The 18,438-nt window shown below is 38.4% G+C and overlaps 1 protein-coding gene across 4 annotated transcripts in view; it reads right to left on the bottom strand.

The window, feature by feature from the left end:
* Positions 1 to 177: 177 nt before the first annotated feature.
* The window catches only part of LOC105256235 (octopamine receptor Oamb), a 120,286-nt gene continuing 102,025 nt past the window's right edge, over positions 178 to 18,438 (bottom strand). For 3 of the 4 annotated variants that reach the window (XM_025415257.1, XM_025415256.1, XM_011265979.3), the window contains 10 exons: positions 15,681 to 18,237; positions 11,432 to 13,698; positions 7,149 to 7,286; positions 6,487 to 6,585; positions 6,265 to 6,386; positions 5,035 to 5,172; positions 4,310 to 4,586; positions 3,044 to 3,205; positions 2,420 to 2,733; positions 178 to 1,882 (listed from right to left, as the gene is read on the bottom strand). In XM_025415257.1, the coding sequence (XP_025271042.1) occupies positions 1,768 to 1,882; positions 2,420 to 2,733; positions 3,044 to 3,205; positions 4,310 to 4,586; positions 5,035 to 5,172; positions 6,265 to 6,386; positions 6,487 to 6,585; positions 7,149 to 7,286; positions 11,432 to 11,692 (1,626 nt within the window). In that variant the 5' untranslated portion in view covers positions 11,693 to 13,698; positions 15,681 to 18,237 and the 3' untranslated portion in view covers positions 178 to 1,767. Of the gene's footprint in view, positions 1,883 to 2,419; positions 2,865 to 3,043; positions 3,206 to 4,309; positions 4,587 to 5,034; positions 5,173 to 6,264; positions 6,387 to 6,486; positions 6,586 to 7,148; positions 7,287 to 11,431; positions 13,699 to 15,680; positions 18,238 to 18,438 lie in introns of those variants that run through there. The other variant, XM_025415258.1, reaches the window with a different exon arrangement.

Below are 18,438 nucleotides of genomic sequence, written 5' to 3'. Positions count from 1 at the left end.
TATCACATAATACATGAACCACGCAATAAAATCGATCGGTCGTCTCGCCGTCCCCGTTGAATTACAGTCGCGTCGCTATAACAGCAATCTAGGGGATTAGATTGGAAAGTTTCGCGAGACGCCGAATCTCTCGCAAACGTTGGACTTAACGTAGCCCAGCGATATCTGGGCGTATTGCTTTCCTCTTGTATGATATATATGTATAATGCGTGTATACATTACACGCGCGGTAACAACGATGTGTGTGATGCGATGTTTATTATACAAACGCGCGCGAGATTATGTAAAAAAAAACGTACAAATCAACAACATCGAAGAGAGTCGCGATCTTGTTCCGGTCGCATCCCGGAAATGTCCCTCAGGACTAATGAGAAAGAAGAGAGAGAGGAAGCGGGGGAGAAAAGAGGCGAAAGGAAGGAGGAAACGCCAATATTATATACGAGTGTGCGCGAACATCGGCTTATAATAGCGGATAACGACATACTTAACGCTATGCGTACACACAGATGTCGGATATGTACATAGAAGATAATCCGTCCCCTCAGCATCTCGCATCTCGAATTGCGCCGCAAGTGTTGTTTAATCTCTATCATCCTCCTTGGAGATGGTCTCTCGTCTTTCAATGGGTACCGATCTAATAGCGACGTGGGACGAATGCACTGCGCAACACGTATATGCACACATGTCACGGATGTCAGGAGTAATCAGTTAATCAATCAATCATCTCAGCTTGAAACCGGAAAGGACTCCAAGATCGAGAGCTGCATGATTCACTCGTGTATTGGATTAAATAAATAATTGCAAAGCGATTCTTTGTGCGCGAAAGAGAGGAGAACGTCGAGAAAAGAAGGCACATATACACACACATGCACGCACACACCGAATAAATATATTAATTCAATCATCGGAGAGATTATCATCTCTCGAGTCCCCCGGCAAGAGTCCAACCGACTACTCTCTGAAGATCCGCGCGGGATACATGTAACATTAAGTGGGTACGATGACTCATTACGTTCACCGGATGGTGGTCACAAGGAGAAATGGTAGCTTACGAAAGACGTGTTAAGTCCTTATAATGTAGCCGAAAATACAAATCGAAGCGACGAGATTCTATCTTCTCTACTCCTTTGCACAGATGAAGCGTCGCGTCCTGGTGCACTAAAATCCAGTTTCGATTGGATCGCACGAAGCTCTCTCTGGCATTCTGCTTCCATCGACCAATTACAGTGTAAAGGCAAATCGAACGGCGAGTTACTTGCTTATGTTTCTTTCAGAGATAGATGGCAGAGAAACGAGAAGAGTAATTTGTTACTTGACTTACCTCTCTGCTGGCTCTCGTTGCAGCGAGATTACGCGATTCGCGTGAAGAATCAAGTCGAGAGAGTAACAAATTATTTGCTCACCTCGCCTAGTAAACTACTTTTCTCTCCTAATTCACTTCAATCATGATAGATTGACACGATGCCGATAGACAGACCAAGAGTGATGTTCGTTTTTCAACAACAAAGGGCAACAGAGAAGTTAGAACAAGACTCGTTTCTTAACTGCCCGCCTAATAATTTCGTGTGATCGCAGTATATTAGACAGACAAAGCGTGGATGCGTTTCCAGCTTCGTCGACAGTCAAATTCGCGTCAGTCTGACGAAAAGGCGAAGCGTATATTACGTTGACGTGTCCGAGAGTCGCCGATCATCAGATTATCCTCGCTCTGGAAGATCGAGGGTTGAAGGTGACGCGCTGCGCGCCAACTCGGACGTGTCGCTACAATCATCTGGACTCACTCTGCGAATGCGTCGGTTCCGATGCCGGATCCGGATCCGAGTCGTCGATGGAGATCCCATGTTGAGCACCGCGGATCGAGTAACTCGGACTTCGTTCGCTTCTAAAAATGGCAATATCCTTTCTTGCTAACTAGGCGATAGTTTAGACTCTATCAAATTTATGGCAAATGTATCTCGATTACATAACCCGGGTTCAGAACCAAAATTGACTATTTCAGGTGCAACCACAGAATCGATCGCACATTTCGTGCACAATCAAGAGAACATATTGTTGGCGAATGTACGTTTATATAATCGAGTGAAAAGATAGGCTCTTTAAAATTTGATGACCTTTTAACCCATCAAACGTTTATGGTGCGTAAAATATGATAAGATTTGAAAAAATTTCTTTTAACGATTACATAAAACAGATCTTTTACACATAAAAGTCCAATAAATTCGAATGGTATAAACGCATGATGCACCAAGCTGAATACATCATAAATGTATATCAGGATTTCCTAAATTAAAATATAAAATTTTGAATATGAAATTATGATATATGAGATCGTATCTCTTTTATCAAAAACGATCATACGAAAATAAATCATGAAGTAGAATTATTTTATTTTATAATACAAATATATTGTAACACTGACCTCATCGCCAACTGACTGCCATCGCTGCCACGACGCAAAGTGTTGACGCGTTGTATGCAGGAGCACTTGCAGCAGATGATTCTCTTGAAAGCGAAGCGAAAGTCCTTGCTGAAGAGGGCATAGATGCAGGGATTTATCGCGGAATTACAATATCCTAGCCAAAATAATACGCTGAAGACGGTCGGATGGATGTGATTCGGACAGAATGCGCGCACCAGGTACATGGTGAAGAACGGCAGCCAGCACATTATGAAACCGCCGACGATGATGCCCAGGGTCTTCGCCGCCTTGGTCTCCATGCGGAATCTCTTCACCTGCATACGACCTTGTCTCATTGTCCGCGACATAGTAATATTTCATAAAAATATTCCTTTTAAACTGTTTCGTAAAACTATTTTTCAATTCCTTTTGAGATCCAAATTAATCCCGATATCAATATGATTGGCTAAAAAAAAAACAAAAATCAATTTCCAGTTGTTTCTTGAGTATCCTTGTAAAAAATATGTTTTTGTAAAAGTCGTAACTATCGCTCGCGTGACGCTCGTTTGTTTTTGTAACGGTTGAAAAATAGACTCTCGACGATCAAGGTGTTAAAAGGCACAAATGGAAAGTCGCGTGACGCACTTGCGCTTTTATGTTCCTCTTGCCTAGCTTCATCACTCGCGGTTTCTCCTCACTGCTCGGCGTCATCTCGCGTAATGACAGCTCGTCACCGGTTACCTGACTCTCGCAGCTGCTCCGTCTGCTCGGTTTCTTGCTGCTGCCGATCCTATTGACACCACCGACCTGAAAAGGGATTTAACAAGTCGGTCTTTACGACCTCGATACACACATACGCGCCCGCGTCTATAAAATACGAATTCACTTTCGCGCGAAATTTACGGACGCCGTAAAACAGTCATTTTTCCATGACGACCGCAAGTAACGGTAATTACTGTCGTCAAAAGACGCGAAATTCGATTAGAATCCTCCTCAACAGAAAATCTGTATTGGACGTCTCGAATTTTTCTCTCGTGAACAAAAAAAAATAATGAACACTTACGAAAAATTATGCGACTTTTATAGATTTTTCTCAAAATTAAAATGTAATTACTCGTACTTAGATGTTAATCTTTTTCTTATTTTTTTATCTCGATTGCTTGTAAACGTTCATTTTAAAAATGCATGTTTCTCAAAAATATTTTCATAAAGAAAAATTTTTATATATCTGTTAAAAGGAGATGGAATAAAAGGAGTGATCCTCTCTCTTTACTGATTAAAAAATCGTGGTATAGGAGATAAAACCCCTCGGCGAAACAGACACGTGTCTATAATCTGCTTCGTTCGTCTGTAAAATCGCGCATACGAACTCGTTTGCGAGAGAATAATTACAATCGATAATTTAAACGACAAAAAGCTCGGAGAATCTTGCGAAACAGCAAAAAAAGAGAGAAAAAAATAGTACGACCTGTCCAGTCGAAATAAATCAGTAACGAGCCCTGGTTTTATTGAACGAGAAGCTGACTCTTGATCCATTCCGTTTTGCAAATGATTAATCGGCAATAAACAAGGTATGCGTGTGCACTCGAAATTGCGACGACAAAATGTCATTAGTCAGGAATTCGCGCACAACGATGAAAGAGCTGGAGATTTTATCTTCTCAATCAGAGTGGATTATATCTAATTTTGTATACTATTATATGGTGACAAAAAGTATAAAGCTTTCAGCTTTAAAAAGATACATTTTTTTCTACCCTATAAAGAACATTTTAATTATATATTTTAAGAAGATTAAGAGGTTGAGAAAATCTAAAAGAGAGATTACCCTATCTCGTGAACATAATTAATCTGAACGTTTCGAGGAACTTATATCAAGATCTGCCTCCATACTTATATTAAGATCTAATTTACCTTTAAGTGCGTATTTCGCGGACAAAGCTGCGTCTGCGTCTGCCCGTTGCTATAATGAACCGAGATTTGCGAGCACTTCGATGGCGTTCTCTCGAGGGTGTTGCATTTTGTGTTAAGAGTTTCAGTGCTGGGGTAGGAGACCGAGATTTTAATCTTCTCCCGCTTGACAGAGCTACGGCTGCTCGAGTCTGGGCTTCTCGAGTTGCCGTTGTTGCTGCCGTTGTGGACGCTACCGCGGCCACGATGTATTCGTAAGGTCAGTCTTTGTTCGTCGAACCTGCATAAGAATAAGAATCGAGCTCCTACGTAGACGTTCTATTATCTGCCAGCGGCACATAATAAAGCTTCACGTGAAGAGGCTTCTGTTCTTGTGAGAAAGGAGAAATTTAATGACGGAAGCTAAATGAAATGACTGAGTAGAGAGCAGAGTGCGGAAAAATATAATTAAGTGCAGAGAAATTTATTTGCTATGTTATTTCATAAAGCAAAAATCATGGAAGGACAATTTTCTTTATCTTGTACAAGTAAGTCTTGTTAAATATTTTATTAATAACTGGTATGGCAATTAATTAAAAAAAATTATTAATGATGAAATATAATCAATATAATCTTAAAAAAAACGTAAGATATAAATAAATGATAGAGAATTCAATAAGGAATTATAAAAAACAATATTTTTCAATTGCGAGTTTTAAAAAAATTGCGCTCCTGTTTCGGGAGTTTACCTGCTGCCGAGCATTTTCGAGGCCTTCGTTGTCCGAAAACCTTGATTAATGGCTCTCGTCGTGGAAACGGCGGCATTGTAGATCCGCCAATAAAAAAACAGCATCACTAGCATCGGCATGTAGAAGGAACCTAGGGCGCTGCAAAACAATGCGATTATGATTTTCCAGTAATCATGTTTTCCGGAATAATCGAGCACCTTTGCACATGACAGTTTGACTGCCGTAATTAATAATTCTACCACCGCCTCTAATAATCGGTGAGATGATCTGGTCGAGAGATACGAACCGGTGACGGCTACTCAAAATCGAAGGTATCCGAGTGATTTATTGATTTATTGAACGGCGGTGTATATGTCATTGTCTTGATTGATGTAGGTGTAATATGATTACAATGTAGAAGTGGAAACAGTTATTATCAGCCTATAGTTTGTCGTGGAATTTTTCAGCGAAATGTTTTTTCAGCGAATGTTAATGATGCTTCGGCTTTTGACTTTTATTTTATATCGAAATAAAATTCTTTTTTATATGCAAGGTTAATTAAAAAAGTAAATAAATATATTTCTTCATATAAATAAATGTAATAAATTGAAAATTTCTGTAAAATATTTATTTCTTATATTTTTGTATTTTTTAAAAATTATTATTTGAATTATTTTATTTAATTAAATTACATAACGTATAAATTTAATTAAATTACATAACATATAAATATCATTCTACGTTTGTATTGGAAATGCGATACAATAATTTTCGAATTTTATGTATGAGATATTAACTTATTAAAATAAATTTATTATATGTAAACGATTCGAGATTTATATACAACAATTTATATATTTATTATACGTTTGTATATAAAATCTACACAGATCGGAGAAATGGGAAACACATGCTATTAATTTGATATCTTATTCTTGCAATGCTTGCCAAAATAAATTAGTTTTTTCCTGTCGATTTATAAATTAATAGAGTGTAGCAAAAAAAAAAATGAAAATTTATTACATGTTAAAAAAGAGAAAATTCTTAATCTATTTTATCGATAATAATAAGTGTTAACAAGTGTGCGGGAAAGTAATTTATATTCTGACGTATAATACATACACACACACACACACACACACACACACACACACACACACACGAAAGAAATTTATGTAATATCTCGCTCCCTCACCTGACATAATCCAACATGTCTGCAGTAAAGGGCCAAGAATTCCTTAAGAAACATACCTGTAAACGACGTAACCGGCGTCGTTGGTCAGCTCGCAGATCCATGGACACGGTTTCATCGGTATAAGTATAGTGGTGGTGTTGGACGGGCCATATAGAGTCATGTTATACGTGGGATGCGACTGCGAAAACAGAGGAAGCGATTAAACGCGCGTGAAAAAACGATCGAAGAATGAATGAAAATCTCCCAGAAGCGGCGGATTAGCCATAGCTGCTACCTACTCGTTTGTCCTTCCAGCCCACCAGAGGTGGAAAACAAATGACAAAGCTCAAAATCCAAACGATGGCCACCAGTATTCTGGCTCGTTTCGTTGACATAAGCTGGATTTATGGAAATGAAAAAGAGAGACGATTAACGTCACGATAAGTAAAAGAGATGATATGCTCATCGACTCGTGCAAATTCTTGGTAATTTAAATATTCACAAGTGTCTGGTATTTCTCGATTTTTCACTTTCCGATATGCCAGATTTTACATTGTCCGAGAGATTTTTGCAACGAAATATCTATAGAACCGCTTCTACCATTTTATCGTATTAAAATCTCTTTATAAGAAAAATATAATAGATTAATACGTATAATCGGCCGCGAAATCAATCGTTGCGAATGAAATATTTTGAACAGAAACGAAGAGTAAAAATTTGAAATAAAGTTATAAATGACTAAACAAGTCTCTAAATCTCGTCTATAAAAAAACTTTCTTTCAACTCGACCGCGTATTTTTCGTAATCGCAAGTGCTCGCGATTACGCAGAATATTTCCGATCATACCATATTGTTTCGCTTTGCATAAGTACGTCGAGTTGGACGAACAAATCGATTGATGCGTAATGCACGGCAGATCTCTCTGGGATAATCGTTTTCACGAATGCCGAGTGGTACTTGCCTGAGGATAACTGACTGGCCTGGTCACAGCCAAGTACCTATCCAAGCTGATGGCGCATAAATTCAATATCGACGCCGTGCACATCCAAACGTCGACCGCCAACCACACGGAGCACCAGAGATCTCCGAATATCCAAACCTTTTGAGAAGAACGTTTACGGGAAATGTATTCAATATCAATGACGAGGAGAGTCTTTATATTGGGCTTTAAAAGCACAACTATAGGAAATCCTCTTATCTCTACCGCGAGCAATCGAATTCAATGTTAATTTTATTCGACTACTTAGTTTATTTCCATTCAAAATTTTTCATATGAAATGTAAAAAAAAAAGCAATAAATTTAGAATTGAAAATGAACGACTTTCCATACATCTTTTCCTTAGACACGACGAAGCGGTGTAAGATAGATACATTAATCGACGTCATTAATATCGATCATACGTAATATTATTATTATTTGCAAAATGTAGCCGACAAATAAGATATAGAGCCGGCAGCTGTCAAAGATTGAATCGATTCTCATTCGGGTCGACGATGTACAATGTAACCACAATGATTCATAATGCAACCATGTACAATAGAATCCCATGTACCATGCATGCAGCATGCGTGATGCGCGTTGCACGCACAACGCATTCGCATAATGATGGGTAATACAACATGTGGCTCTCTACGGGGTGGCAAACCACCTGTTCAAAATGAGTTTCGGCTCAAGTGGTGTTAAGCATGATACCGATATTGGAATTCAGTAATTAACCTTCATTATTTACCGTCTGAAGTAAATTACTACAGCTATAAATATACGATTCCGCTCGACAATTGCAATTAAAACCGATTCGCTTTCATTTGACGATTTTTTGCATTTATTGATTATTTATTTGTTCTCTTTTCTCTGTCACGATTTGATGAATTATTAAAAGAGATCTCGGAAAATTTGATTTATTAAGAGAGAATAATTTTGCGATTACAAACTACAAACAATTACGCAAAATTATGCAATTATTAAAGAAGAATTTTTGTCATTTTTCGAAAAAATTTTGCTCAATCAAATAAAATATTAAAAAATGTATTGCTAGTAATAACATTATATATGTAAAAAACTTTGTGGAGATATCAAAAGATTTGCGAATAACATTCTTCACGTTCTTTTATATCAAGGAAATCTGTTTAAATTTAGTTGCCAAGTAAAAGGCCTTGAATACGTTATCAACAGCTAGCGAGAGAGAGCTTTATTAATTGCTCGTTATTGTTTGCTTGTCTATGAATGTACATAGATACATACATATGCATGTATAATGCAACCGTTCCGATTCTACTTTTGTTCTCAGCCTGGCTGAGCAACGCGATATTTAATTAAAATCAATTTTATCATATAATCAGCAGGCAATAGTTATATAGATAGGTTTTATCGACAAGCTCGGGGAATATTAATTGAACGATATCTAATTTCAAGAAAATGCTAATCGATATTCGCTTTCGTTTCACCGCAAATACTTTGACCGAAACCATCGCCTTCGCGTTTATGAATATTCTAAGAAATTTACATCCATTATCACATTAAGTTAGTCTTCCCTTAAATGCAGATATTGAGGGCACTTCTCCGCACCGCACGTCTCCGCGTCCAAGATACCCGTTATTGCTTCTTTCTTTCTTGACTTTGACGCTGAGAAACGCTTTATGCCGCGCCACTCGACCGATCTTCTCCGGAAGAGAAGACGGGCAAGGAAGAGAGACGTTTCAGACGAAGCAGAAAGAATCATATCATGATAAGTGCGCGAAGAAAATGAAAGGAAGAGGAACTAACTCGCGCTATGTCGTGTAAACTTCAGCTCCTAAATGGAGCACCTCGTTTTGGCTCGACCTAAAAGAGACTCGTGTCACTTCCATACACCCGCGCCGTCAATTACCGATCCGTTTCCGTCAAACATTTTGTACGCACGCGCGCGCACACACACATACACACACATAAATATCGCGAGCATCGCGGGAATTCAGGCTGGAAGCACCAAAGGGAAAAGCCAGCAAACTGTTGCGTCCTCCGCGAATCTCACTTAACCGGCATATCTCGTTCGACGGTGATACCGAGATGGAGTGAACCATCGCGTCTTTTCGTGACTTCTTCCAATCGCATTAGAGAAGGATGAGATCAAAAGGAATGATGCTACGAATTGTAAAAAAAAATTCTATCACATCGTGAAAGGTAGAGCGTACATTTTATGATTAACAATATGACAATCCTTCGAAAAGGTTACGATTTGAAGATAAATAATATTTATATAGATAATATTTTATTATTATATGAAATTATTTTTATAAAATTATTTTTTATAAAAATTATATAAGAAAAGATATTTTAAAACTATGAGAAAAATATATAGAGTGACCAATATTTTAGAAAAATTGAGACTGTCTTTCATGTAATAATATTGAACGGATAAAAGACAAGGATTATTGCAACGATTTATCGGATCGGATATATTTTATGTGATTATCATTATATTGTTAGAAAGACTTTCAAAGCAGAAGCAGAGAGAGAAGGGAAAAGAGAGACTATAACATCCAAAAATTCGAAATAAAATATATATTTCTAAAATTGTTTTTGGGTTAAAATTTCCGCGATTAACAATGTGACAATCCTTTCGAAAAGATTACAATTTTGGAATATTTTATTCCTATGTTAAATCATTTTTTTTTAAATTTTGATGTATAAGAAAAGATATTTTAAAACTATGAGAAAAATATATAGAGTAAATAATATTTTTTAAAAATTGATTTTTGTCAGCTAAGATAGTGTCTTTCATGTAGCAATATTGATAAAAGATAAGATAGCATTACTGCAACGATTCATCGGATCGAAGGATATATTTTATGTGATTATCATTATACCGCTAGAAAGCTTTTCAAAGCAGAGGTAGAGAGAGAAGGGAAAAAAAAAATTATAATGTCCAAAAATTTGAAATAAAATATACATTTCTAAAATTGTTTTTGGGTTAAAATTTCCGCGATTAACAATGTGATAATCCCTTCGAAAAAATTACGATTTTAGAATAATATTTTATTCCTATGTTAAATCATTTTCTAAAAAATTTTGTTGTATAAGAAAAGATATTTTAAAACTAGAAAAAAAATATATAGAGTAAATAATATTTTTTTAAAATTAATTTCTGTCACCTAAGACAGTATCTTTCATGTAGCAATATTGAACGGATAAAAGACAAGGTATGTGATTATCATTACGATTAGAAAGCTTTTAAAAGCAGAGGTAGAGAGAGAAGGGGAAAAAATTATAATGTCCAAAAATTTGAAATAAAATATACATTTCTAAAATTGTTTTTGGATTAAAATTTCCGCGATTAACAATGTAACAATCCCTTTGAAGAGATTACGATTTTGGAATAATATTTTATTACTATGTAAAATCATTTTCTAAAAAAATTTTGTTGTATAGGAAAAGATATTTTAAAACTGTGAGAAAAATATATAGAGTAAATAATATTTTTAAAAAATTGATTTTTTAACAGTCTTTCATGTAGCAATATTGAACGGATAAAAAACAAGAAAGCGTTCCCATTAATTCGAAATAAAATGCATATTTCTGAAATTGATTTTAGATTAGAAAAGTCCCAAATTCTAATTAATTTTAAATCGGAAAAGTTGTACTCGTATATACGTTTGTATATTGTATTTTTCTCTCGTTTACTCTGATATTTTAGAATACATCTCGTATGTCACATGTGGATACATTGTGAAGTAAAATTCGTTCTGTTCGAATTGCGAAAACACGTAGATTGTGTCGAAAACCTCGCTAACTGTTAAAAACTGCACGCTAACGAAAGACCAATAAATAGAATTTCAATGATGATCAACTCGTTGTTATTTCGACATGTCGTAATGCCATTGCCTGATGCCATTGTACGTATACATACACGATCATCGTGTGAAAAGTGCACTATTGATCGTGACAAAGTGACTATCGTCGATTCAAGATGCAATTTTGACGGGGCAATTCAAAACACAGAATGCCATTCAGAAACGGTACATTAATAAAACATGATCGGTATTTGATAACGAATATTTGGCGCGATAAAGGATCTTTATCGAATATTTCTCTTTTATCATACTTTTTCATTGTTTTGACATAACAACGATGGCATTTATTGAAAAAAAAATATATTGCGTCGAACCCTTTATTTTGATGATCGTATTCCATTTATTTTTCAATATTTATTCATGATGCGATTGTCACAATTGATAAAACGCGTAGTGAACGAAAAGAACACTTACCTTGTAGACCTCCCAGGTTGCGCTGAATGGCAAGACGGCGACTCCGACCATTAGATCGGCAACAGCCAGGCTCACGATGAACATATTCGTCACGTTCCTCAGCTTGTTGGTGCAGTAGACGGCCAATATGACCAGGACGTTACCTATCACCACCATGATATTGACAATACCCAAGACGATTAGAGTAACTACGTTCCACAGGCTTGACCACTCGACGCCCTCGTGCAAAGCAGCGCATGCGGTGGCGTTCAGCTCTCGCATTTTAATTAACTCTCGCGGTCCTCGGATGCGCCCGTGCGATCTTGTCGAAGGACTCCGCAGGATTTCGTGCACGACAACGATGACGAGAGATGCGAATCGGGAAGAACGTGCCAAACACCTTGAATCGCCATAATCAGGAAAGTCCCCCTTCGTCAAAGGTGTACAACGGCACTTATCGATTATCACTCTGTGTCTTTGCAGTTTTCACTAGATTCTTCGCATCACCAATAATGATGAAGTCTTTGCGATCCTCGACGGTTGATTGATTCACTCGACGAGTCGCGGGACTAGAACTTGAAGACACTCGCAGTTTTCCTTGGACTCGAGGACACACAACCGCGTTTTCTTCGTATATTAATCTATTGACTAGTTATTTGATCGATTAATTGTTTTTTTCATTAATTTACACCTTACGCATCATTGACGTGACTTACATTACTTTATCTCGATTGATCGTTATTTTAGAACAAAATTACACGGATCGTTTTTCTTTCTCTGGATTATTTCAAAATCATCGCTGGATTATTAAAAATGATAGTCGGATTCGTCAAACGAGATACCCTTGTAAGTTATTACACTTGTTAATTATTACACTACGCAAATTATTACACTTGTTTTCTCTTTCCAATATTTTTGTTTCGCGGGGATTATATTTGTAACTTTCGTTGAACACAACCGTTAATTGAGGACCAATCCTCCATATGAATTCCCGTCGATATTTCCACAATTACGATCGGATAAACTCGTTAATACGCACGTCGGACACGTTCACGAGACACTTGATTATACACTGTGCAATTCTGGTAGTTTTAGTTTCGCGGTCGCGAACGCGATCACGTTGTTTCAGATAATCGATAATCCTCACTCTCTCTTCCTCTCTTTCTCTCGGGTCGTTTGCGTTGCACCTTGGATATCGTTTAACGTTACGTGGCCTTTAAACAACGAGTAGTGTTTTAGACAGCGAATCCACTAGCGGACTACGACTCAGTCTCTTTGTTTGAATGTCTGCAGTTCACTCGTCGTTTTCGTGTCTTCTCATCGTTTGCGAATTGCTATCGCGATCTACATCTACATCAACGAGACACATCATATCTCTCGAATTTCATCAACGTGAATTCGTAGATCACATTGCTTTTTCAAGCGTACTCTTTTTTTTTTATCAGTCGCACCTTTTACTCCAGAATCTTGATGGAATCTTCTCAATCTTCTGATAACTTCTTGATTATTCCGCTCTCGTCCGGAATTTTTCCTACGCGTTCTTTCTCTTGCCGACACGGTTATATCCGAAATTATGTCGATCGAATGAAAGAATCTACCGCGATTCTATAAACGATACTTCAATGCTATCTTGCGCGGAAACGGTTCCCGCTGGGGGTGATTCTCGGCAGAAACCGTGCGATAAAATCACCCTATGATCGCCCACGTCAACACGAAACTCCGCATTGTCGCACGATCCACGTGTCACAGTCCATTAGCCTTTCCCTAAAGAGAAACGGCAGAATACAACAAGGGAAACGTATCTTAGCGGGCAAATGTCGCGCGTGTCGTGATCGTAGTCGGTTTTTTCCCTTCTTTTTTCGTCTTTCTTGTACTTCTCGCAGTAGTAGTAGGTTGCAATCTCTGCTCCGGAAATCGCTTTAGCTTCCCTGTATTGCTTCGACTGCACTTTTCGTTGCCCCCACGCATACAACGATCACATACCCACCCAACCTAGCTCTTCCTCCTCCTGTGGCTTCACCCTCTCGTGACGGGAGGTATTTTTCCTCCTCCTCCTCCGTCTTTCCTTACCAAATCGAATCCGACAGAAGTCTTCCGATGTTCATTCCGCTCGAAAGATTGACGTTATCTCACCAAGAATTGAAAACAGCGTCGTCGCTTCTATTAAGCACAATCGTTGACTAGTATTCTCTTCTTGAATTTTATCGACCTCGAAACGATCGGTTGATTGCCTTTTTCCTCGGTCTCGTTCCCAAGATAAGGGGTAGCTTGATCCTTCCAGGAAGCTCCTATTGGTATAAATCGATAGCGATTTCTTGAAACCCTAATTGCACATCTTTTACTCACGTAGATATATATATATATATATATATATATATATATAAATTCCAGAGACATGTAAGAAATTTTTCTACACAGAAAAAAAATAAGTGTCAAATCAAAATTTATATACTTAAACTAACGCGTTCGTTGCTCCGTATATACGCAACAATTTATTATCTTCTTAGAAGAATTTAATAATTTTAAATTTCAACAATATTACAGTCTTAATATTGTAATTGTTACGTCAAGAATATATAATTATTTAATTCTACTTTGAGAAAATTATAATCTTTGATTTAAAAATATTATTTTCTATCTAACATTGTTTCTTTTCCATTCAAGAAAATTAAATTTTAAATCATAAGAATATATTTTTCTTAATTGAACTATATAAAATGGCTTCATTCAAGTAAGCAATTATTCAAGCAATTATATTTTTCTTTAATTAACGCGATATAATCTCATTTTCAAGATTTCCATGTTAAAACTAAATATATTTTCAAAATAAGAATCCTTTTTTTCTATGTACTTAAAGAATTTTAAAACGAAGAGATTTTCCTGGGCTTGCGCTTTGTGTTTTTTCTGCCCTCACTATTGGTAATTATAATAAAAGTTTCCCGTCGTCAAATGAATTCCCAGCTCGTTTGCTTAAGGAACGTACTACGATTTTCTTATCGGGGTCTTTGTAGATGAAACGAAACGCTTTGAACTTTCACATTTGAACGAACACGATCGAACGATTCGCGCAGACAAATTACGGTCGTGTGATTGCTACGTGACTGCCGCGAGAGTGAAAAATTATTTTTCTCTTAAATTTCGCTTCTGCCAGCAAGCGTTGAACGGAGCAGCAATTTTTGCTGTTCGCTTCGCGAGCGGGAAAGAGCGCTTCTCGCCCAACCTAACAACGAATATCTCATATAATCTTCGTTGAATGAAAATCTCTATCCCGCGGCCGCCGTTTTTTATCGTGTCGAGAGAATCTCAGCGTGTATAAACGGCTGCTCGTTACGCTCTCGGATGTAAAAATCGACTCTCGTTTTATATTTGATAATCTCGCAGAAAAAGAGGGAAGAACAGGGTTAAATTATTTCTTCTCCTATTCTCATAAACTTCAAATTAAATTCTCGATTCGCTTTAGTTCGCACGAAAATTCTCGTCTTTGCCGATCCTGTGTTCTTTCGCGATATTATGTTTAATTTCTTCCGACAATCACATTCTATTCACGACGCATCGGATGGACAAAAGCGCGAATCAAGCTTTCAATTATCATTGACATTTCTTCTCGTATCAATGAGCGAACAGAATGTAATCTTGAACGTATGTGTCTTTAACAAATCCGTGTTCCTATCTCGGAATCTCGATTCAGGACAATCTACGCGCGCGTTGATCGTCCCTACTGGGGATTCTCCTCCTGGTGCAATGAATTTGCTGTTACGCGGTCGACCGGAGATTGCAATCTATCCCTACAATCCTCCTGCCTTTTCGCAAGTTTTTATTGAAGCGCGCGCGAAAGGTTAACTGAAAAGATGCCAGATCGTCAGCAGATTTCTGGAAGTGTGATCACGTTCCACCGCGAATCGCGAGAGCTGAATTTTTGCCGCGAATTTTCTCCGGCGGTCGTTCGCTGATGCGTTCGGAGACGAACGCGGGGTGAATTGACATCAAATTGATACTGAAAATTTCCCGCGGCAAATCCCGGTAGATTAATCTCATCGACCAAATCCGCGCGCCACCCCCGCTTCGACGATCAGCTGCTTTTTTTCGGGCGCGCGTGGGCGGTTCATTCATTCCCGGAAGCTATCGATATCGAGTCGTATCTCCCACGGTCTCGCTTTTGCCAAAAGAAATAAACGAAAAATGTTACTTCTCTTTCCAGCGATCGTTCGATATCGAGAAAAAGTAGACACGAAACTTGAAGTCGTTTGTTCAGCCTTCAACGTTTCCTTACCTTCCCTTCGTGCTATCCTTCTTGTTCCGCTTCAGCAATCTTCACGAACGATTCGTCTCCTACTTATCGAGCGCGTTGCTAGATTTAGCTGCGAGTAGCTTCCCTCCGTTCGACGACGTTTCTCCTTAACTCTTTCGTTACCTCCGCTCGTCGGATTATATATTTCTTCGGAATCGAAGGAAACGCCGGACTAGATAGCTCGTCGACTGGATGGCTCGCCCTCGTTTGCACTTTGTAATTCAAGTTTGCGGAAGTAGCTTGAATCTTTAATTCAACCAATCTCGATCGGATATTCTAAGCTAATTCCATTGTGTCAGTCGCTTGAAAGTGTGCTTTTTCCTCCTTCTTTCCCCTTTTTGCTGCCTAGATTCTCTTTCTTTTCTCTCTTTTTCCTTTCTTAGGCTATCGATTAAGAGGTCCAATAAACTGGCAATTATTTTCTCTCGCTCTTTTGGCGAAAAAGAGAGGTGCTAAAACGCCGCATGAATTTTCAATTATCTCTCTTCGCAGTTCGTTCGACACTTTTACGGATTTTCTTTAATTACATCTCATCTGCCGATAATCTGATATACCGAGTGAATTCCCAACGATCTCTTCGGGTTTGATCGCGATTTACTCTTTGGGGGATGCAAAACACCGAATGAATCTTCAATGAGGCAGCTACTGTCACTTTTCAGTTTTGCGGAAGTCCGGCTATTACGTTATCTATCCTCGACAATGATTTAAATAATAAAAACACTATGATGACGTTTAATTTTCATTTTAGAAGCATTTGTAGAAAAAAACTGCTTTTATTTAAATAATTTAACATTCGCTCTAGTTCTTGATAGTCTAATTTCGTCGAAGCACTTTCGAAATGCGCCGAAAAATGAGGCACATTTTCCTACGAGAAATTCGGTGTAAATAATCCGAGAGGATCGCGTTAATTAGCGTCGGCTTTTGGTCTTAAGCGGCCTAATTTTCGCTGATTCCAATTTTAATCACACTTCATATATTTTTTCGCGAAAACACCGACGAAAATCTCGCTTTGATCTCGTCCCTTATATTTCTCCGCGATTAAACATCAGTCGACTTATTCGTTCAAATCCCTTTTCACATTTCGACCCCCAATCGCTTCTCTCTTTCTTAATTACCTTGTCCTCCGTTCTTTTCCGCCGCTCAATTTTCTTCCCTCTCAATCCAAACGTTTAAAATGCTTCTCAGCTCGCCGCCTCTTTTTCTGATACTTCCTCTCGACCGCTTTGCACTTTTTAATTGTCAATCCCTTTCAGTTATTGTCCCTTGGTATTGGTATTTCCACTATCTGTGGATATAAAACGCTGCGAAATTTCACGATTTCGTTTGAAATCGCCGAGTGGCTTTACAACGATATTGACGACGCGACAATCTTTCTCGTTGATGCGGTGAAATAATTTTAAGCCCGGTCCAACTATTGGACGATCCGAGTGCCACTCAAACTTTTCAATTGCGATGAATTCTCCCTCCCCGGATTCGTCAAGTAATGCTCCTCCGCTCGACGCGGCCAAAGTTATCGTAGATCTCGGTCGAATTGCGTGAACATCTCACATCTTTCCAAGGGATTCGCTAACCTTCAGGAACAGCGGCGACGAGAGAGAAAGAGAAAGAACACTGCAAGGTAATCGAGAGCGTGTTGTCGAACGTGATTAGACGCGAACTGAAGCACGCCGGATAAATCCGACGAGCGTTTCCTCGATGGATCGTGTTCTGCTCGCGTTGCTTTCGTGATCGTTAACCGACAATGCAGCTCCGAGCTTGGCAGTTTGCCGACTCTACGAAGGCGATTCTTGCCTTCTTATTTATATACAATCAATGCGCTCTACGATGGCATCAATAAATGCAAGGGATTCAATGACTTGATTCTTGCAACGCACCTTTGCGAGGATGAGATTAGCTTCGTCTTAATCCTTCACTTTTCTTTAAAGAATATAGGTAACATTTAGATCGCGATTAGTGTTTACAGTATTATAATATGGATACAGTTTATAATAGTGTCAATCACACGACAAAGTACAGCAACGATCGAACTAATCGATGTCACAAATTGCGACGATAATGTTCCAGTCTCGCGTGTTCTTCGTGAGGGGAGTCTAATTTTATCAGTCTTAACGATTTCCGCGCATCAAGCCTCTGAAAATCGGAGTCTAAAGAGTAAAAATCACAGCCAGTGAAGTGAAATTACGCTCGTCGATCGTCGCCACGATCGCGATCAGTCTCGTGTGCTCTCGTATGTGTGTGTATGTGTGTGTATATGTGTGTATGTGTGTGCGCTCCTTCTTTCTTTACTCTCGTCGACACTTATCGCTTTAGATACCACTGGATGCGCTAAGTTATCTTCCGGCATCTGGCGCACTGTCTGTATCTAAGCAATCTAAAGAGCGCTGCTTTCTTGATGCGCTTCGATCGCATTATTTCGCTCGATCGGTCCTACTACGGTTGCTTTAGGAGACCCTCTCGAAGTAACGCGCGTAATGCATCCCACGGGCTTCCCGATGATTTATTCCGCCCTTGCGCTCATTCCATTCGCGAACGACAGCGTCTGCAAAAGAAAGCATGAGAAAAATCTCGTTGTTACCATGGTAAGGATTGACTATCAACTGTCGACGACTGCAATCGATGAAGCAGTCCGAAGTAAACGATAACGAGATTGCACTTACAAGAAAATTTTATTCAGTTGTTACTTAGTTGTGTGTGTTTGCCCCTCGACAGGGAAAAGGATATATTTGACGGAATAAATTTT

The sequence above is a fragment of the Camponotus floridanus genome, unplaced genomic scaffold (assembly GCF_003227725.1).
Source record: "Camponotus floridanus strain SB8 unplaced genomic scaffold, Cflo_v7.5 scaffold119, whole genome shotgun sequence".
In the NCBI taxonomy this organism is placed as follows: domain Eukaryota; kingdom Metazoa; phylum Arthropoda; class Insecta; order Hymenoptera; family Formicidae; genus Camponotus; species Camponotus floridanus.
This window is presented reverse-complemented; position numbering and strand designations above follow the sequence as displayed.